Below are 15,939 nucleotides of genomic sequence, written 5' to 3' on the forward strand. Positions count from 1 at the left end.
AGGAGTTTATTGAGCAGCTGTTATTTCCTAGTCTCAGGAGGGACTGGGGGGAGCAACATCCGGCTCCTGGGAAATCTGGTCCTGCAGCCTCTCAGGGGAGGCAGGTGTGCCTGTGGTCAGTGACCCTGCAGGTGAGGCTGGGAGTGGAGTTCCACAAACCCTGGGAGTCCAGCGTCCACTCCAGAGCCCTGAAACGTGAATGGCCATCTGCAAAGCAGGGGAGAAATTGTGTTCCTGGCTGTGCGCGGTGGTGCACACCTGTAATTCCAGCGGCTTGGGAGGCTGGGGCAGGAGGTTGCAAGCCTCAGCAACGTAGCAAGGCACTTAGCAACTCAGAGAGAGCTTGTCTCTAATCAAATATTTTTTAAAAAGGGCTGGGGATGCAGCTCAGTGGTTAAGCACCCCTGGGTTCAATCTCTGGAACCAAAAAAAAAAAAAGTGTCCCAGGAGGGGAGGACATTTGGTACAAAGGCAAGGGAGGGAAGCTGTGGATGGGACTTTAAGCCCAAGCGTGGCACTCACTCAGGGAGGTCTCTAGGTGGGGAGGTGAGCAGCCTGGGGCCCCAGGGAGCCCTGAAGCCATCAGACCTCATGCCCGGGGCTGTAGTAGTGACAGGGTCACTTAGATGGTCACTAGGAGTGGCGTGCTTTGGAAAAGCCTTTCACCCTTCTCTGGGGTCGCCTGCAGTGCAGGTGTGGGCAGGATGTCAGCTGCACCGGGCTCTTCCAAGCTCCCAAGGCCAGTTGCTCCTGAATCGCGTGGATGCCTACGAGGGACCTGAGGTCCAGGAGTGAAGGTCCCATTGGACCATCTTTCTAGACTCTCAGGTCATCAGCAAGCAACTGGAGGGCTGGGGTGGGCTGATGGCACTCAGAGGGCCCCCAAGCCCCCTCTTTGAAGGACAAATCTTAGCAGACACCACACCAAGCAGGAGAATTAGGGAGCTACTTTCAGGGCACTGTGAGGACTCACCTGCCCGCCTCACCCTGCCACCCTGGCAGCCTCCCCTGTCTAGGGGACAACTGTCCTAACTTACCTCCCTCTGAGACTTCCTGGGAGGAGAGAGGTGACACCCCAGGAGAGAGGTGACACCCAGGAAGCACAGCGCAAAGCCAGGCAACCTCACAGAGTGGTCCTCTGGGGCAGGGGCGTTCCCCTACCGGCTGGTCTGTGTAAGACTCGCCCTCCACCCCCCACCCCCACCCCGGGGTGGCCTGGAAAGGAGGCTGGGGCTCAGGGAGGCTGAGGGCTGTTTTCTCCAGCCCTGGGGGAAGGGAATGTCTTCCAGTGTCTCCTCTTTCACACACACAGGTGCCCAACACAGGCTGGGAGGAGTCCTCTCCCCTGCCTGACCCTGGCCACCTGGGGATCCTGGGCCCTGTCTGTGCTCCACCCTCCGCCCCACAGCCAGTGTAATGGTGGCCGATTCTAAGCACAGCCAGCACAGCCTCCCACACCCCTCACTCCACACAAAGTCTGCAAACAGCACCCGGAGACCCACCCTCACCCCAGTTCCTCGGTCTGGGTGGGGCAGGCTCCAGAGCAGAGGCCAGGGAAGACCAGGTGCTGAGAGCGCACAAGCCAGTGAGCCACCCACAACCTGTCAGGGACAGCCACAAAAATAGCAGTGTGCGAGCTGACCCAGGGCCCTTCCCGCCAGCACCCCCATCTGCTTCTGCAGCCACAGACCGCGGCTCCCACCCTGCAAGCCCTCCACAGAGACAGGGTGCTAGAAGCTCCCCCATGAGGGGTGGCAGGTTCCTTCTGCGCCTTCCTCTGCCACCACCGCCCTGTCCCCCGCCCCTCCTCCACTCCTAGGTGACTCCACCCAGGAGTACAAAACTCTTCCCTGAAATGGCACCTGACACTGGGCTCAGCACCTGTGTCCTCGGCATCTCCGTGGGTCTTCACCCCAGCAGATTCCCTGAGGATCTGCCATGACCTCAGGCCAGTCCCTGGTCCTGGTCATAAGAGGGGTCATTCTCTCTGGATAGGACCTGCAGGTGGGCTGTATCTGGGGTAGCCAGACCCCTGGGTGCCCTTTATGGAGAAGGGACGAGGGGTGGGGCAGCTTCAGACATCGGATGGACCTCTCAGGGGCATCCCCAGCAGGTCCCAGGCCCCCTCTGACCTCACAGCAGCGCCCCTGTGACTTCCTATCTCCCCAGCCCCCTGGGCTCAAGATCCCGAGGGCCTCTTGCAACAGTGAAGGGAAAAAAGGCAGCATCTGGACCACAGGCCCGCTCTTCCCTGTGAACAGCCATTAAGACTCACACAGCTGGGCACAGCAGCTCATGCCTTTAATCCCAGCAGCTCTGGAGGCTGAGGCAGGAGGATCACAAGTTCAAAGCCAGCCTCAGCCATAGCGAGGCCCTAAGCAACTCAGTGAGACCCTGTCTCTAAATAAGGTACAAAAAAGGGCTGGAGATATGGCTCCAGGGTTGCGTGCCCTTGAGTTCAATCAGTACCAAAAAAAAAAAAAGACTCAGACAAGATGCTCAGCTTCTCTGAGCCTCAACTTCCTCATCAGTAAAATGGGCATGCCTCGGGAGGTGGTAAATCTGAACCCCAACAGAGTGCATCAGATATGCAGTAAGTTCTCAATAAATGTTTGCTGATATCATCGGAAGGCCTCTGTGAATATTTATCGAATGAGTAACTGAGGATGAAGGGGTGCTGCGAGGTAGCCCCCCCCCAGGAAGGGCGTGGCTCTGGCTGGGCGCCCAGCACCCTTCCTGACACAGAGCAGAAGCTGGAAAACATAACGAAGAAACTGCCCCCGAGCCTGGCCCTGCTCTTAGCACGTTTACCACAGCCCTCTGAGGTAGGCCTGTCATTGTCCCTTCTGCAGATGAGGACTCTAAGAGGGGACACCAGGCTGGAGTGGAAAGGAGGCTGATAGACACCTTGTCATGAGGATGATTGTCCAGGTCTCTATTCCTCCATCACAGCGCCCAGAGGCCAGGTCACTAACGTCCTGAACTTGCCCAGCTACCCTCAATCCATGGCCCGCCTGTCCCCTCACCCCCTCCCTCATTTCCAAACCTGGCAGCCATCCCACCCACCTGGCCACGGAGAGAGTGGAGATGGTGCATGGACAGCTGTCCCCACAACCAGAGAAAGGTCGGCTCAATAAAGCAGCTCACAGCGATGCCCTGGGGTGGAGCCAGGGTCAGAGGCAGGAATGAACACCGAGGAAACCCCGAGCCCTGGCCTCACCCTCTCTCCCAGGTAGGCCCCAGAGCGGCTGTCCTCTCCCTGGATCTCCTCCTGGGCAGCCCAGGGGCTGTTTGTGACTCTGGAAACAGGTACCTGGGGAAAAATCCATGTTGCTCCACAGAGCTGTGCAACCTCCAATGAATGGCTTCTTGTGTCAGCCTCAGTTTTCTCATCTATACAATGGGTTTAGTGACACCGGCTCCCCTCCGCCCCCTGGTCCTTGTGAGGACTAAATTGAAATGATGGGTGAATGTCACATACCAACAGGCACCCATGAAATGTCCCTTCAGTGAGTGAATGATGAGATGGTCCCTTTCCACTTTTAAAGTGCTCTGGCTTTGAGTCTGCAGGGACACCACGGTGATGTCCTGGCCCTGAATGACTGTGAAACTACTCTGAGGACATCTGCAATGGACACAAAGGTTGCCTGTGCCCCTGCAGCCCAGCACCTGCAGGCACCAGGGAGACCAAGGATTCTGATTCCAAAGGGGATTCCCAGCAAATTGAGTACCTCTGAAGATAGAGCTAGCCCAATCCCAGCACACAAACTGACCAGAAGAGGAAGAAAATGAAAAGGAGATCAAAGGCACCCATGCCACCACACCCCACGATCAGCTGGTCCCCAGCCCCACACAGTCTCACATTCACCCACGCAACTGCCGACCTCAGAGACAGCCAGCACGCTCCAGAGTCACACACAGCCAGCCGCGCACCCCGTGCCTCCCTCCAGCTCCCCACAGGTCCCTGTCCACACCCTGGCCCTGAGCCACCCCCTGCTCTGCAAGCAGCATACACTCATACACTAATGACCCCACCCCACTCACACCCCAGCCTCCCCTGGCAGACCCCAGCAACATGCCCAGCCCCAGCAGGGAACTCGTCTTCTGCTCCTGCACCCCATTGAAAGCCCCACAACTGGGCTGGGGAGCTCCCAGGGCCTCTGCCCACAGAACAGCGCTCTGATTCTGCTAGATGACCTACGAAGGCCTGCTCTCTCCGGCCCGCGGAAGTGCCTGTGGCGTGGGGCAACTGTGACCTCTCCGACACGCACCCCGCCCACTCTCCTTCCCAGGAGGGCTAGGCACTGCGTGATTCTCAAGGCAAGATGACCTGCAAGTCCCCTTGGGGGATCCCAGCAGGGGCTCCCACAGGGCCTGGCAGAGGGCCTGGCAGGCGGATCCAGGGCCCGGTCACCGTGCCAGAGCTGCCCAAATCCTCTGGATTCCAGGCCCCCTCCTGGGGTGGCGGTGCAGATCCTGGCAGTGGAATCCTGTCACAGGTGGCAGGCATTAAGCTCTGACAAACAATAGCCCCTCCTAATGCTGTCCCCCAACCTGGGATGGGCCGCAGGGAGCCCCCTATGTGTCCCACTCGGAGCCAGGCCAAGAGGCCAGGAGAGGAAATGCAAACCAAGAACACCTTGGGTCCTCTGAGGCTGGTCCCTTCATCTGCCTAACTGGGACATGAAGTGAGGGGAGGTAGTGTGGGTGTTGTCCGCCCCCACTCGCTCCCCCAGCCCCAGGGCCCCATCAACTCAGACCTTGGGCACCATCAAGTCTCTAAGGGTCAGGGTATGCGTGAGGGTCAGTCTGGGATAAAACTGGCGTGATGGATGGTCAGGCATTGCCCAGCAGGGAGGGAAGGGACACTTGGGGTGGGGAGAGCAAGCAGCCTCTGGTTCTGCCCATGTCACTGGTTCCAAGTGGGGCTGCATGAGAATAAGGGCTAATGGCCTAGAAGCCACATCGCTGGGAGGGTGGGAAAGATGACTTGAAGCCCAGCAGAGGGACTCCAGCCAGAGACCCAGGCCTGGGGCAGTGGGCTGCCTGTGTGCTGGGTCTGGCAGGGCAGGCTGCCGGGGCCAACTCCCAGGAGACACGGCACCCCTGGTGCAGGCCCACTGCAGAGAGGAAGGGAAAGACTGGGAACCAGGAAGACAGGAGAGGGAGAAAAGGACAAGGGAAGGTGGCCCCAGGAGGCACCAGAAGTTGTATAGCCCCACTGGAGGGACACCTAACCTGGGATAGGCCTGCTGTCCCCCTGCCTGCTCCTCTCAGCCACAGTGCCCCAGATGGGCCACACCCCACAGGTACACATGCCCATGTGGAGCAGCAGTCACACAGGGACCAGGCCTGCCAGCCCACTGCCCTCGTGACTCTGGAGTCCCAACGCTTCCTGGGGCAACCGCTGGGCCCACAGAACCATCCTGGGCTCCCACAGGGGTTCAACAGCCATTAGCCAAGGCCCCTGTCCCTACATTCATGAAATCCTAGGGCAGCGCAAGGCAGGGCTGGACTGAGGGCCTGGGGTTGCCCCACAGAGCAGGGGCGTAACTAGGAGGTGAATTACTCCCCAAAGTGACCAAGCCACACCCATCATGATGACTTTTTTGTTTTTTGCCCAATGAACTATTAGAACATCTCTCGACCTTGCAGATTCACCTCTCAGGACAAGAGCCCAACAAAGCAGCAGCTCTCTTTGTAGGGCAGAGACTAGGAGACAGGGGCCTTAAGAATGTCCCCTGCTACCTAGTGGCCGCATGAATTTAGCTGTCTGGCCTCCCTCAGTTTCCCCATTGTTACCTTAAAGGGTAACAATTCCCACACATTCAAGTGTCCTGAGATTTTCTGGGGAAGACCCCAGATGACACAGACCCCAGGACAGAGCCCCTCTGGGCCTTCTCAGAGGAAGGCAAGGCCACAGGACTACCACCCCCACCCCCACCCCAGGGGAGCAGATAGGCAGCACCTGGCTCAAACTCCCAGGGCCCCTGTCCCAGTTGGGTCACCCTCAGGCAGGGCCTGAACTCTCTGAGGTCCAGATCCTAACCTTTGGAAAGTGAATATGTATGATGTGGGGGCCACGGGAACAGGAGTGAACGGGTCTCTCAGTCACCCCGTGGTGGTCACTACTACAGTTAGTAGCTGTCACTACTAACTCCGCCCCTTTCTACCAGTTCAAACCCCTGTAGGGCAGGACACTGGGCTCTTCCTGACCTTGTCTCAATTTCCCCTCCTATCCCAAGATGGGAAGGCCTTTCTGGGGGATCATTGCCTAGATTAGTACCTGGGGGTGAGCAGAGAGGTCACGGGGGCTTTGCCTTCCCCACTGTACCCTGCCTTCCAGGGATGGGTCCCCCCACTTTCAAATGGTAATAGATGCGGCCGTGGTGAAACATAATTAGTCTTGGGACTAGAAGGGTAAACAAATGCGTAATTCATGAATTTGCTAATTGTCCTTCATTTTGATCTTCTGCCATCTCTGCTAGCTTGAGTGACATACATCTCATGGCAAGGACTCAGAGAGTGCCGGGAGCGAGCCGCGGAGGCTGTTGGCATGGGAGCTGGACACCTGGCCTGACCCTCCTCCAGCTGCCCACCGCCTCAGACATCACACAAGGCAGGAAGCCCGTGGCACTCAATTGTTTATTTTCTGAAACTGTACACAAACGTAAAATACTTTAACAGCCAGTCTATGGGGGAGATTGTTTGGTTTTAAATTATTATGAAACAGAACCTAAGGGGAGCTTTTATTAAATAAACATAAAGATGAGGATTTAAGGGTACACACCTGCATTCTACCAGTCATTTTTTTACTCTAGCTTCTGGGTGTGTGAGGATAGAAAAGACACATCGAACTGAATAAACAAAATCCGTTTATACCCTGAAACGTTGGCAGGCCACTCAAGCGATTGTTCAGAACGTCCATCTCACAGAAGATGGCCTCACCGTCTAATAAAAATTAAAACTGATCTGTTGGCCTCTTTGGTTCCAAAATTATGTATAATACATTTAACTGTATTCATTTTTTTTTTGCTGCTATAAAAATAACTTCTTTTTTTCAAATGGCAGTTTCTGACTAACCCATGCAACTAAATCAGTGCAAACATTAAAAGCAATCATTCGCTTAAAAAAGAAGCAAAGGATTTCATTTCAAGTATAAAAAATATAAAAAGAGTCATACGAGTCCAGTTTCGTCTAGTGTGGGTCAACCCTTTAAATTGCATAGTTCACGTGGCACTTGGACATCTAGAGGGAGAGCGACTTCAGCGCTCTCTCCCCCGGGGGCCACTTCTGGACACGCGCAGATCGGCAAGTGCTATATCATGTGCGTCAGGCAGGTCAGCAAGTGCTATGCGGGGCAGGTGGGCAGGCGGGTGAGTGGGCAGGTGCCATGTCCATGGCTGGCCCCGGTGGCCAGGGCCCACCCACACGGGCAACTTCTGCAAAGCAGTGAAAGCCTTCCCCATCTCTCCAAGGCTAGCAGAGTGGCTCCCTTCCCCCACCCTGTGCTGAGGGACCCCCACCAGCATTTCCAGAATGCCTCTTCCACCTCCCATTGCCTCCTCTGGGCTCATCCCTTGCCTAGTGGTCATTCCCAGCCCCCCCCCCAACCAGTCCTAGAGGAATGTCCCCAGGGAAGGGCACCGATTGCAACTTTTCTTCTTCTCATTTTGAACAATTCCGTTTTTCGCATCAAAGGTCATACCTGATAGAAAAGTCTTTACAGTTCTACAACTGGCACAAAGGACCTGTCAACTGTTGGAGATCAGTTAAAGCATCGAATTAAGACCCCATCCTCTCCCACCCTCCCCATCACACACACACACACACACACACACACATGTCATGTCAAGGACCCGAGTGACAAAGAGTCGAATGGTCATCGCCCCTGCTCCTCAGTCTCTGACAGGCGGTGGGCTTCCTGGGCCTCGTGCCCTCTACCAGGGCGTGGAGGGACAGTTTCCCCAGGTCTCGCAGCATGGAGGATGCCAGGTGGGGAGAAAGGGGCTGCTGCAGCAGATCAGGCCTGGTACAGCCCAGGGGGACACACAGCCTGCCGCACAACTCCCCACCCTGCTTTTCTTCTCCATGGCACTCTCTCTCTTCCTCTCTCTCTCTCTCTCTCTGTCTCTGTCTTTGTGCTTTTATGTGTGCTCAGAAGGCGCGATTCAGAGTGGCCCGGCCAGCTGGTGGGAATGGTGGCTGCTCACCCCATTCTCTTCGATTGACAGGCATTGGTAGCTAAGCTGCCATTTGTCACCGCATCCATTTGCTGGTATCCTGGAGGCTGCTGTGTGGGTGGCAGGATGCGTCTGGCTGTGCGTGTCTACGTGTGCATTGGAAAGTCTCTCCTGTCAGCTGGGGCTCTCCCTCTGGCTTTGACCAGTTGCTGTATGGAGTCGTAGGCAATTCCCTCAGGCTTCACCCTGGCCCTCTCCCTGCAGCCCACGGAATGACCGCGCTCAGCCCACCGGGCACCTCCTGTTCCCGCAGGGGCTGGAAGAAGCCCACCCGGGACTGTCGTCCACACCCCACTGCCGCTGTGCCCCTGCCCTCCGCCATCAGGCGCAGCCACACTCCTCCACGATCATGTTGGGCACGTCCCGCTTGACGATGTTGTACTCGTCATCGAAGTAGAGCATGGACATGGAGCTCAGCTTGGTGGGGATGCAGCAGGAGTTCACAGGGCCGGGGTTCAGGCCCCGCATGCGGTACTGGTTCACCACGGCCGTGTGGAAGGAGGAGGCGGAGCCGGGGACCCCGGCCAGGTAGGCCGGGCAGCTGCCCTCGCAGTAGTTCCCGTAGTAGCCAGTGGGCGCGATGATCCAGTCATTCCAGCCGATGAGCCGGAAGTCGATGAAGAACTGTTGCCTGCAACAGAGGTTGGTCCGGCCATCGCACTCCAGGCCCCGCTTCCGGATGCGATGCCTGTTGTCACCCAGCCGAGCCTGCACCACTACGAAGGGCCGGTGTGACTCCTCACCGGGGTCCACGAACACTGGCACTACGGCCAGCTCCTGGCAGCTGTCACACTGCACATCCAGGTTGAGTCGTCGCTCACCGCGCTCGAACAGGGCTTGGATGGCCTCCGTGAGCGGGAAGGTGTGCCAGCCACTGCGCTTGAGGTCCACCTTCTTCTCCACCACATTCCACCTGTCGCCGTGGCCCTGCTCCTGGAAGTACACCTTGACCCGCACCTTCCGCCGACTGCCCTTCTCCAGCACGTAAGGCAGAAGTTTCAGGTAAAGCCACAGGCTGGCCTGCACCACGAACAGGTTCTGGTTGCCTTCGTTGGAAACGAAGAAGTACAAGCGAACCCGGGAGGAGGCGAGGCCATCTGCAGAGAAAGGGGAGAACAGGCCAAGTGAGCTCAAGGAGAACAGGAGGCATCAGGGGAAATGGACTCCGCTGCCTCATGCTGGAATGCACACTTGCCACACAGCTGGAAAACGTTACTGACCAGAAATACCGATCCCAGAGCCCGGGCCTCTGCCTGTAACCTGGGAGAGGCAGAAAGAATCATTTCCCATTGAGAAACCTGGGCCAGGTTGGAGCTGGAGGGTCCGGGCTTCTAAGATCCGGCCTCACCTCTCCCAGGCCAGGACTCCCTGGAGACGGCCTGTCAGGCCTCAAAGCTCAACAGAGGAGCTTGTCAGGAGGCCAAGATCTTAACAAGTTGTTATGGGTATCTGTGAAATCTGAAAAACAAAACCAGGATCGCAGGGAGGATTTGGGGGTGGGTTATTCTAAGTAGGTTTTTTTTTTTTTTTTTCTGGTTAACTGAGGGCATTGCAAAATCAAAGCTGAGCCACCTACCGCCTCTTTCCAGTGTTTACCTAAGTGTGATCTGATCCAACCCCCAGTGAAACTTCCACAGCAAACAAGCAAGCTCTGCTCAGATCCGACACAGGAACATGTGGCTTTGCAAGCTGCAAAGTGCAGCCCTTGATTCCAAGTAGTTCCAAGAGACAGGACATTCAGCCTTGAAACTTGGAAGTCCAATCCTCTAACAAGACCCTGGTGCCCTGTTCATGAACGTTCAAAACCTCCAGGGAAAGCAGAGGCTGGCTGGTTAATGTCTCAGTAATTCAGCTCAACAAGAAGAGTGGCCATGCCAGCCAGGAGATGACTCTCCTCTCATCCTACATTTGGGTGACCCTTCCCTTTGACAATCTCTACTTTTTCTCTTTCTTTATTTCTTTTTTCTTTCGCTCTTTCTTTCTTTTTTCCAGGAACCAGGCAACTCCGTGGACACAGTTAGTTTTATGAAACCTCCCACCATGCCCCCCCCAGACCCCCTTCTCCGGCCTTGCCCAGCTCTTCTAATAACACTGACATCTGACTTTGAAATGGGGGAGGCTACAGCCTTAAAAGCTGCCTGTGACCTGAATCTGTTATTTATAAGTCAAAGAGCTGGCTCCGTGAAACCAGAAATATAACAGCCCCCGCTGTCATTTTGTGCCACCGGGACCAAAAGGCCTCCTCGACCTTCCAGAGTCACATTTCTACCCTGGGCCCCAAAGCACCTTTTAATCCAAACCCTCTAATTGCATGTCGAGCTTCCCCTGACTCGGGCGGACAGCTAAAACGGCAAACCAGCCCTGATTGTCTCTGCTTTTCTCCACACCCGGCCATGCAAAACTTTTCATCCCTTTTCATCCCCAGGCGGCATCAGCATGGTCTGACTGCTGCCTGGGGGAGCGTGGGGGGGGGGCATTTGCAGCCATGGGCACCACCGACCCCCCACCTCCCAGGCTCCCTGCTTGTCCCCTGTCCCTGCCTACACCGGTGTTTCCCCCCTGAGACCTTCTCTGCAGTCCTCTCTACACAAATGGGGCCGAGCTCCAGGCACAAAAGCCAGCCTGGCTCATTCAAGTCCTGAAAAGGACAGCGGAGCCGAAAGCACTTGCAGCATTTCAGCGCAGGCACGTTTTCCTCCTTCTTTTAAACTTCCCAAAGATTTTTCTCTTCCTGATTTTTAAATTTAGACAGAGGTAGAGCTCTACAATCAGGTGCTGGGGGAGGGGGAATTCCAGAAAGGAGTCCTACCCTTTGTTAACTAGAAACTCTGCAGCTCGGACCAGAGAGCTGTCGCTGCTGCCAGGCAAGCCAAAGGCACGGGGCTGTCCCCGCATCTTTCTGTGTAAATGATGGACCTGTTGAGAAGCCTGCCTTCCGCCCCATCCTGGTGCCCACACAATCGGAAGAGAGGTTGCCTAGCTCTCCCCAGCGAGGCTTCAGCAATCCTGGCAAGCCCACGCCGCCCAGCGATGGAAGCAGCCCCGGGGGCCTCTCACGCAGGCACACACACACACACACACACACATGCACTCACACACACACACACACACACACTCTCCTCCGGCCCACGTATATCAACAAGCACACACATCTCCATCCACACTGCTAAGCCTACACTCCGATCGTGGGAAACAAAAACATTAAGCAATCTCCAAGCAAGTGCCCACAGAGCCAGGGCCGCGCGCATCTGCCGGGAGGGGGACGCGCGCCCAAAGGCGCTGAGGCCCGATTCCCAAGAGCAGGGGTGAAGGGCCGGGCTCTCAGCTGCGTGAGTGGGGGAACCAAGAAGGGGTCTACAACCTGGGGGAAGAGAAGGGCTGAGCGCGCGGGGCCGCGGGCAAGCTGCTGGGCCGTGAGTCCAGGTTGCCCCTGGGGCGCGCCGGCTGTGGTGGCCGCAGGAGCTGGCAGAGAGGGAGGGAGGGAGCGCGGGCCGCTACTGGCCGCCCGAAGGCCATACCCACCTGTCTCAGCAAAGCTGATGATTTCGGAGACGCGCTCCTGGCCGTCGGCGCCGGGGCTTGCGTGGCCGTCGAGGTGTGGGATCTCCACGCGGCCATCCTCGCGTACCTTGCCCGCGTGCAGCTTGCGCAGGGCCGTGACCATGGCGGCCTTGGGCACAGCGTGCGTGATGTTGGGCCGGCCCCGCAACTGCAGGCGGTTCAAGATGTGCCGCTTCACCGCCTCCAGGAAGTCGCCGTCCACCCGGCCCAGCTCCTCAGGCCGCCGGAAGCCGCCGCACGACGTACAGGTGTCCTGCGAGGAGCCCGGAGCTCCGGGCGGCGGGGGCGGCGGCGGCGCAGCGGGCGACGGCGGGGGCGTGGGGGAGCCCCAGGCCTCGGGCCCCAGCCAGCCCGCCACCAGGAGCAGAAGGCAGGCGGCCCCCAACACCCGACCGGGCAGCCCGTCCATGGTGCGCCGCTGGCGACAAGGGCGCCCGCCGCGAGGCGAGGCGAGCCGAGCGCAGGGCCGGGCTCCGGGCTCCGGGCTCCGGGCGCACCGCCCCGCCCCGCCCCCGCCCGAGCCCGCGCCCGCCCGGGCCTCCGCCCGCCCGCCCGCCTGCCGGGAGGGCTGCCGCCGGCTCGCAGGGGGAGGGGGCCGGCCGGGCCGCGGGGGTTCCCGCGCGGCGGCGAAGGGGCGCGGAGGGCCGCGGGGGCTGGAGGGACGCGCCGGGCGCGGGCGGGTCACTGCCGCACGGGCGTCTCGAGGAGCCTCAGCATCTGCAGCCTTCTGCCCATCCTCTTCGAGTCGGGGCCCCGCAGCCCCCGCTCCGGTGAAGCGAAAGCAGCAGCGGCGGCGACTCAGCCGCGGGGATGGGAAGGTGGCGAAGGAGCCGGTCGACGCAACTTGGTCGAGACCGAGAAGAAGGTGCCGGAGCCCCCGGAGCGAAGCCGGGCGCGGCTTGGCGCGGCGCTGCGGCGGGCGCTGCGGCGGGGCCCCGCGCTCGCACCTGAGCGCCTCGCCCTCGCTGCCTGGCGCCGAGGAAGAGCCGCCGCCGCCGGCGACGGGCAGGTCGTCCCCGCCGCGGGCCGGCGGGAGGCGGCGCGGAGCGAGCGCGGTGTTGGGGAGCACCGGCCGCGCGGGCCAGCTCACGGGCGCTGCTGAGCTCTCGGCCGCGGGCCCTGCAGTCCTCTCGGCGCGTCACACGGCAAAGTTGTCTCCAGGCTCCCGGGGCGCCGCATCCACGGGCGGGCAGCGGGCGGGCCGGACGCTGCGAGCTTCTCCGGGGCCTCTGCTCTGCCCGCCTCCTCGCCGCCTCCCTCTCCCTCCGCCTGCCTGCGCGGGCCGGCCGGGCGCGGGGCGCCGGCCGAGGAAGGCGAGGCGGAGGCCGGGCTCTTGTCGCCCCTGCCTCTTCTGCCTGCCGCGGCGGTGGCGAGGTCTGCTCGAGCACCTAAAAGTCTCCCGGCGTCCCCGAGAGCCGCTGCCCTAGCTCGCGCTCCCACTGGCACACGCTGCAGGGCCGGGAGAGAGCGGGCGGGTGGCAGCGGCGTCCCCGCGCCCAACCGCGGCACGGAGTGGAGAGCACACCGAGGAGGAGTTCTTGGCTTTGCCCTCTCTTCTTTTACACTCCCCGTTTTTTCTCCAGAGGGGTAAAAATGCTGCACACTCTCCGTGTGTGCGCGAGCTTTGAGATAGACGTTGGCGGGGGGGGGGGGGGAGCGTCGTCCTGGCCGTGCAGGAGGAGACGGTCCGCGCCTCCCCGCTCGGGCTTCCCGGGGGCGGAGGGGGAGGCGGAATCTGTTCAGGTCGGTGCTGCCCGCTCCCCCGCCCACCTCCGCTTCCCTCCGCTTTTTCCCTTTCTGCCTTAAGGAGGGGCGACTCTGCCCTCTATTCCCCCGCACCCCCCGCAAGGCCGGGCCACTTCTGCTGCTTCGAAACTTTCCCCCCACGTGGGTGCCCCGGACCCTCGCCCAGCTGGGCGATCGAGGCACCGATGGGCTCCGGGCGCTCGCCACTCTCCCTCCCACCGCCCCTCACCCGCGGACGCCCAGGACCTGCCCCTGTCCCAGTTGCTGTCCTCCCGGACCCAGGCGGACGGCTCTCGCCGCGCGCCCACCCCGGCGGTCCGGGGGTGCTCCTTCTCTTGCCGACCGACCGGGTGAGGCGGGGCAACAACGCGCCTGGGCTCTGCGGGTGGATTCCGCTCCCGGGCTGCAGTGCCCTCATTGTGCGAGGACCCAGCCTCGAGGCCCACAGAGGCCTCTGAGCCCCGGGGCTTCCCGGACTGGTGGGGTCTGCAGCAACGCCCCCCCCCCCACCTTGGCAAACCATGGCTCTCAGTCAAAGCCGGGTTTCAGTCGGGGCTCAGCCACTGCCAGCTTTGTAGCAGTGCTCTTGGATAGAGTCCTCACCTTCTCCAGTCTCTGTGTCCTCCTCTGTAAAGGGGGTACAGAGACACCTTATTATCACTGGCTGATTGGGAGGCCTAAACGAGGTGACGGGGCCAAGCTCCTGGCAGAACTGACGGTTCCAGGGAGCTGTTCTCTGGCTGCCAAAGAAACACTGTCAGTGGAAATCTGACTCCAGATCCTGTCCAGATCCCCGAGTGCCATCCATTTCTTTTGTCCCTTCTCAAGCCCCCACCTGTGTCTGGGGCTACACATCAATACCCACAGGGCACAGAGTTTGGAGTCAGGGACCCCTATCCACGCTGGCCTCACCTGGCAGCAGGCAGGACTATGAGGAAGAAGTAGGATGGGAGGTCATCTGGCTTTCTTCCGAAATGGAGGTATGACCTGGGCAGAGCTTGGCACCCAGCTGGGGTCCCCGCAGCCCCCCATCATGAATCTTTGGGCCGGCCGTGCACTGTGTAGCTTGGCCAGAACAGCAGGCCAGCTGAGGCCCCTAAAGTCTGGAAGTGGAGCGCCCCCTCCCTCCCAATCAGAGGAACCTACCGAAAAAGTCCCAGAGCCAAAACTAGGGCGGGTCTGAGTTTACCAACTTGAAGTCAGAAGCAGGTACCCAGCTAGAGCACTGAGAAGGCAGCCCTCCTGCCTGCTTAGAACCTTCTCAAGAATCCCGTTCTCTGCTGCTTCCATCCAGACTCCGTGGCTTGCCCTGTCTAGAGCCTGTGATCCATGGGCAGGAAGGAGGCACTCTACCTCCCAGGCAACCTGGGCCAGCACATCCTGCAAGGTCATCCTGCTGAACCAGGCAGCACCCCTCTTGGTGGATTTGCTTGCATCTTCTCATGGGCAAGTGCACTCTGACTTCAGGCTTTCTCCATCACCTGAGCCTCTGACTACTTGGCAAACTCATTCTCAGTCTTTAGGACCCAGCCCAATCTCTCTTCCTTGGCAAAGCTCTCCCTGACCCTCTTGTGCCCTGGATGGTACTTGTGTGATGAGGCCCCTGTGCCCGTGCCTGGCTGTTATCTCCTTACCTGTCTATCTCCAGCCCAGGAACCAGGACTCATGGGCCCTGTCTAGGGTTAGACCTGACATGATCAGGGAGCTTATTGAAAGAACGATTGATTGAATGAATGAGGGAGGTCATTAAGCCAGTGAAGGATTTAACACCACCAACCCCCCACCCCCACCCCCAGCACAAGTCCTGGAAGAAGCATTCTTGATCTGCCCAGCTTCAACCCTTCCTATTGCCAGCCTCACCTGGTCTGGACAGGGAAGAAGGGTGGGCAAGGGCTCCCCACCTTCAGAAAGGTGCAGCATACTGTCTGTTAACCTGGCACCTAGGAAAGGCAAAAGCCACTGTGTCCTTACCGGTGGGAGGAGGGAAGAGGAGGGGGGGTCCACACTTTGCTCCCCTGGTGGAGGAGCGTCAGCCCTGCTGCCAGTCATCTGCTGGGAGGGAACTGGGTCAAGCGGTAGTCAGAAACCATCTGCTCGAGAAGCTGGGATTATCCCGCCCTCTGCTGATCCCCCAGCCCACAGGAGCCAAGGGTGTAAATTGAGTCCTTCCAGATCACCTTGTACTTTTTTTTTTGGAGGGAGGGACTCTTCATCCCCTCCTGAGGGGCAAGGACCTGTTCCTGTTGGTTCAAAGTCTCATTTAGCATTGGGCTCAATTCTTGTGTTGGTGACCTCAGCCTTCTATCTTGGCCAGGGATGTGACTGCACCTGTCAGTTTTGAATACAATAATGCACAACGATGCCGTAGCCAACGCCCTGCACGCAGGCT

At 59.2% G+C, this 15,939-nt stretch overlaps 1 protein-coding gene across 1 annotated transcript; it reads right to left on the minus strand.

The window, feature by feature from the left end:
• Positions 1-6,627: 6,627 nt before the first annotated feature.
• On the minus strand, positions 6,628-12,213 carry Inhbb (inhibin subunit beta B). The gene is made up of 2 exons (XM_046456857.1): positions 11,766-12,213; positions 6,628-9,340 (listed from the first exon to the last, which is right to left on the minus strand). The coding sequence occupies exons 1-2, from the start codon at positions 12,211-12,213 to the stop codon at positions 8,565-8,567; spliced, it is 1,224 nt and encodes a 407-aa protein (XP_046312813.1). The 3' UTR covers positions 6,628-8,564.
• Positions 12,214-15,939: the final 3,726 nt, after the last annotated feature.

The sequence above is a fragment of the Marmota monax genome, unplaced genomic scaffold (assembly GCF_021218885.2).
Source record: "Marmota monax isolate L192 unplaced genomic scaffold, Marmota_monax_Labrador192_F-V1.1 WCK01_AAM20220418_F8-fsc00121, whole genome shotgun sequence".
Taxonomy (NCBI): domain Eukaryota; kingdom Metazoa; phylum Chordata; class Mammalia; order Rodentia; family Sciuridae; genus Marmota; species Marmota monax.

Bases quoted from the DNA above. Each gene is read 5' to 3' on its own strand.
- Inhbb (XM_046456857.1), bottom strand. From the start codon at position 12,213: ATGGACGGGCTGCCCGGTCGGGTGTTGGGGGCCGCCTGCCTTCTGCTC. The intron at 9,341-11,765 runs GTGGGTATGGCC...CTTTCTCTGCAG, and splicing joins CATCAGCTTTGCTGAGACAG to ATGGCCTCGCCTCCTCCCGG.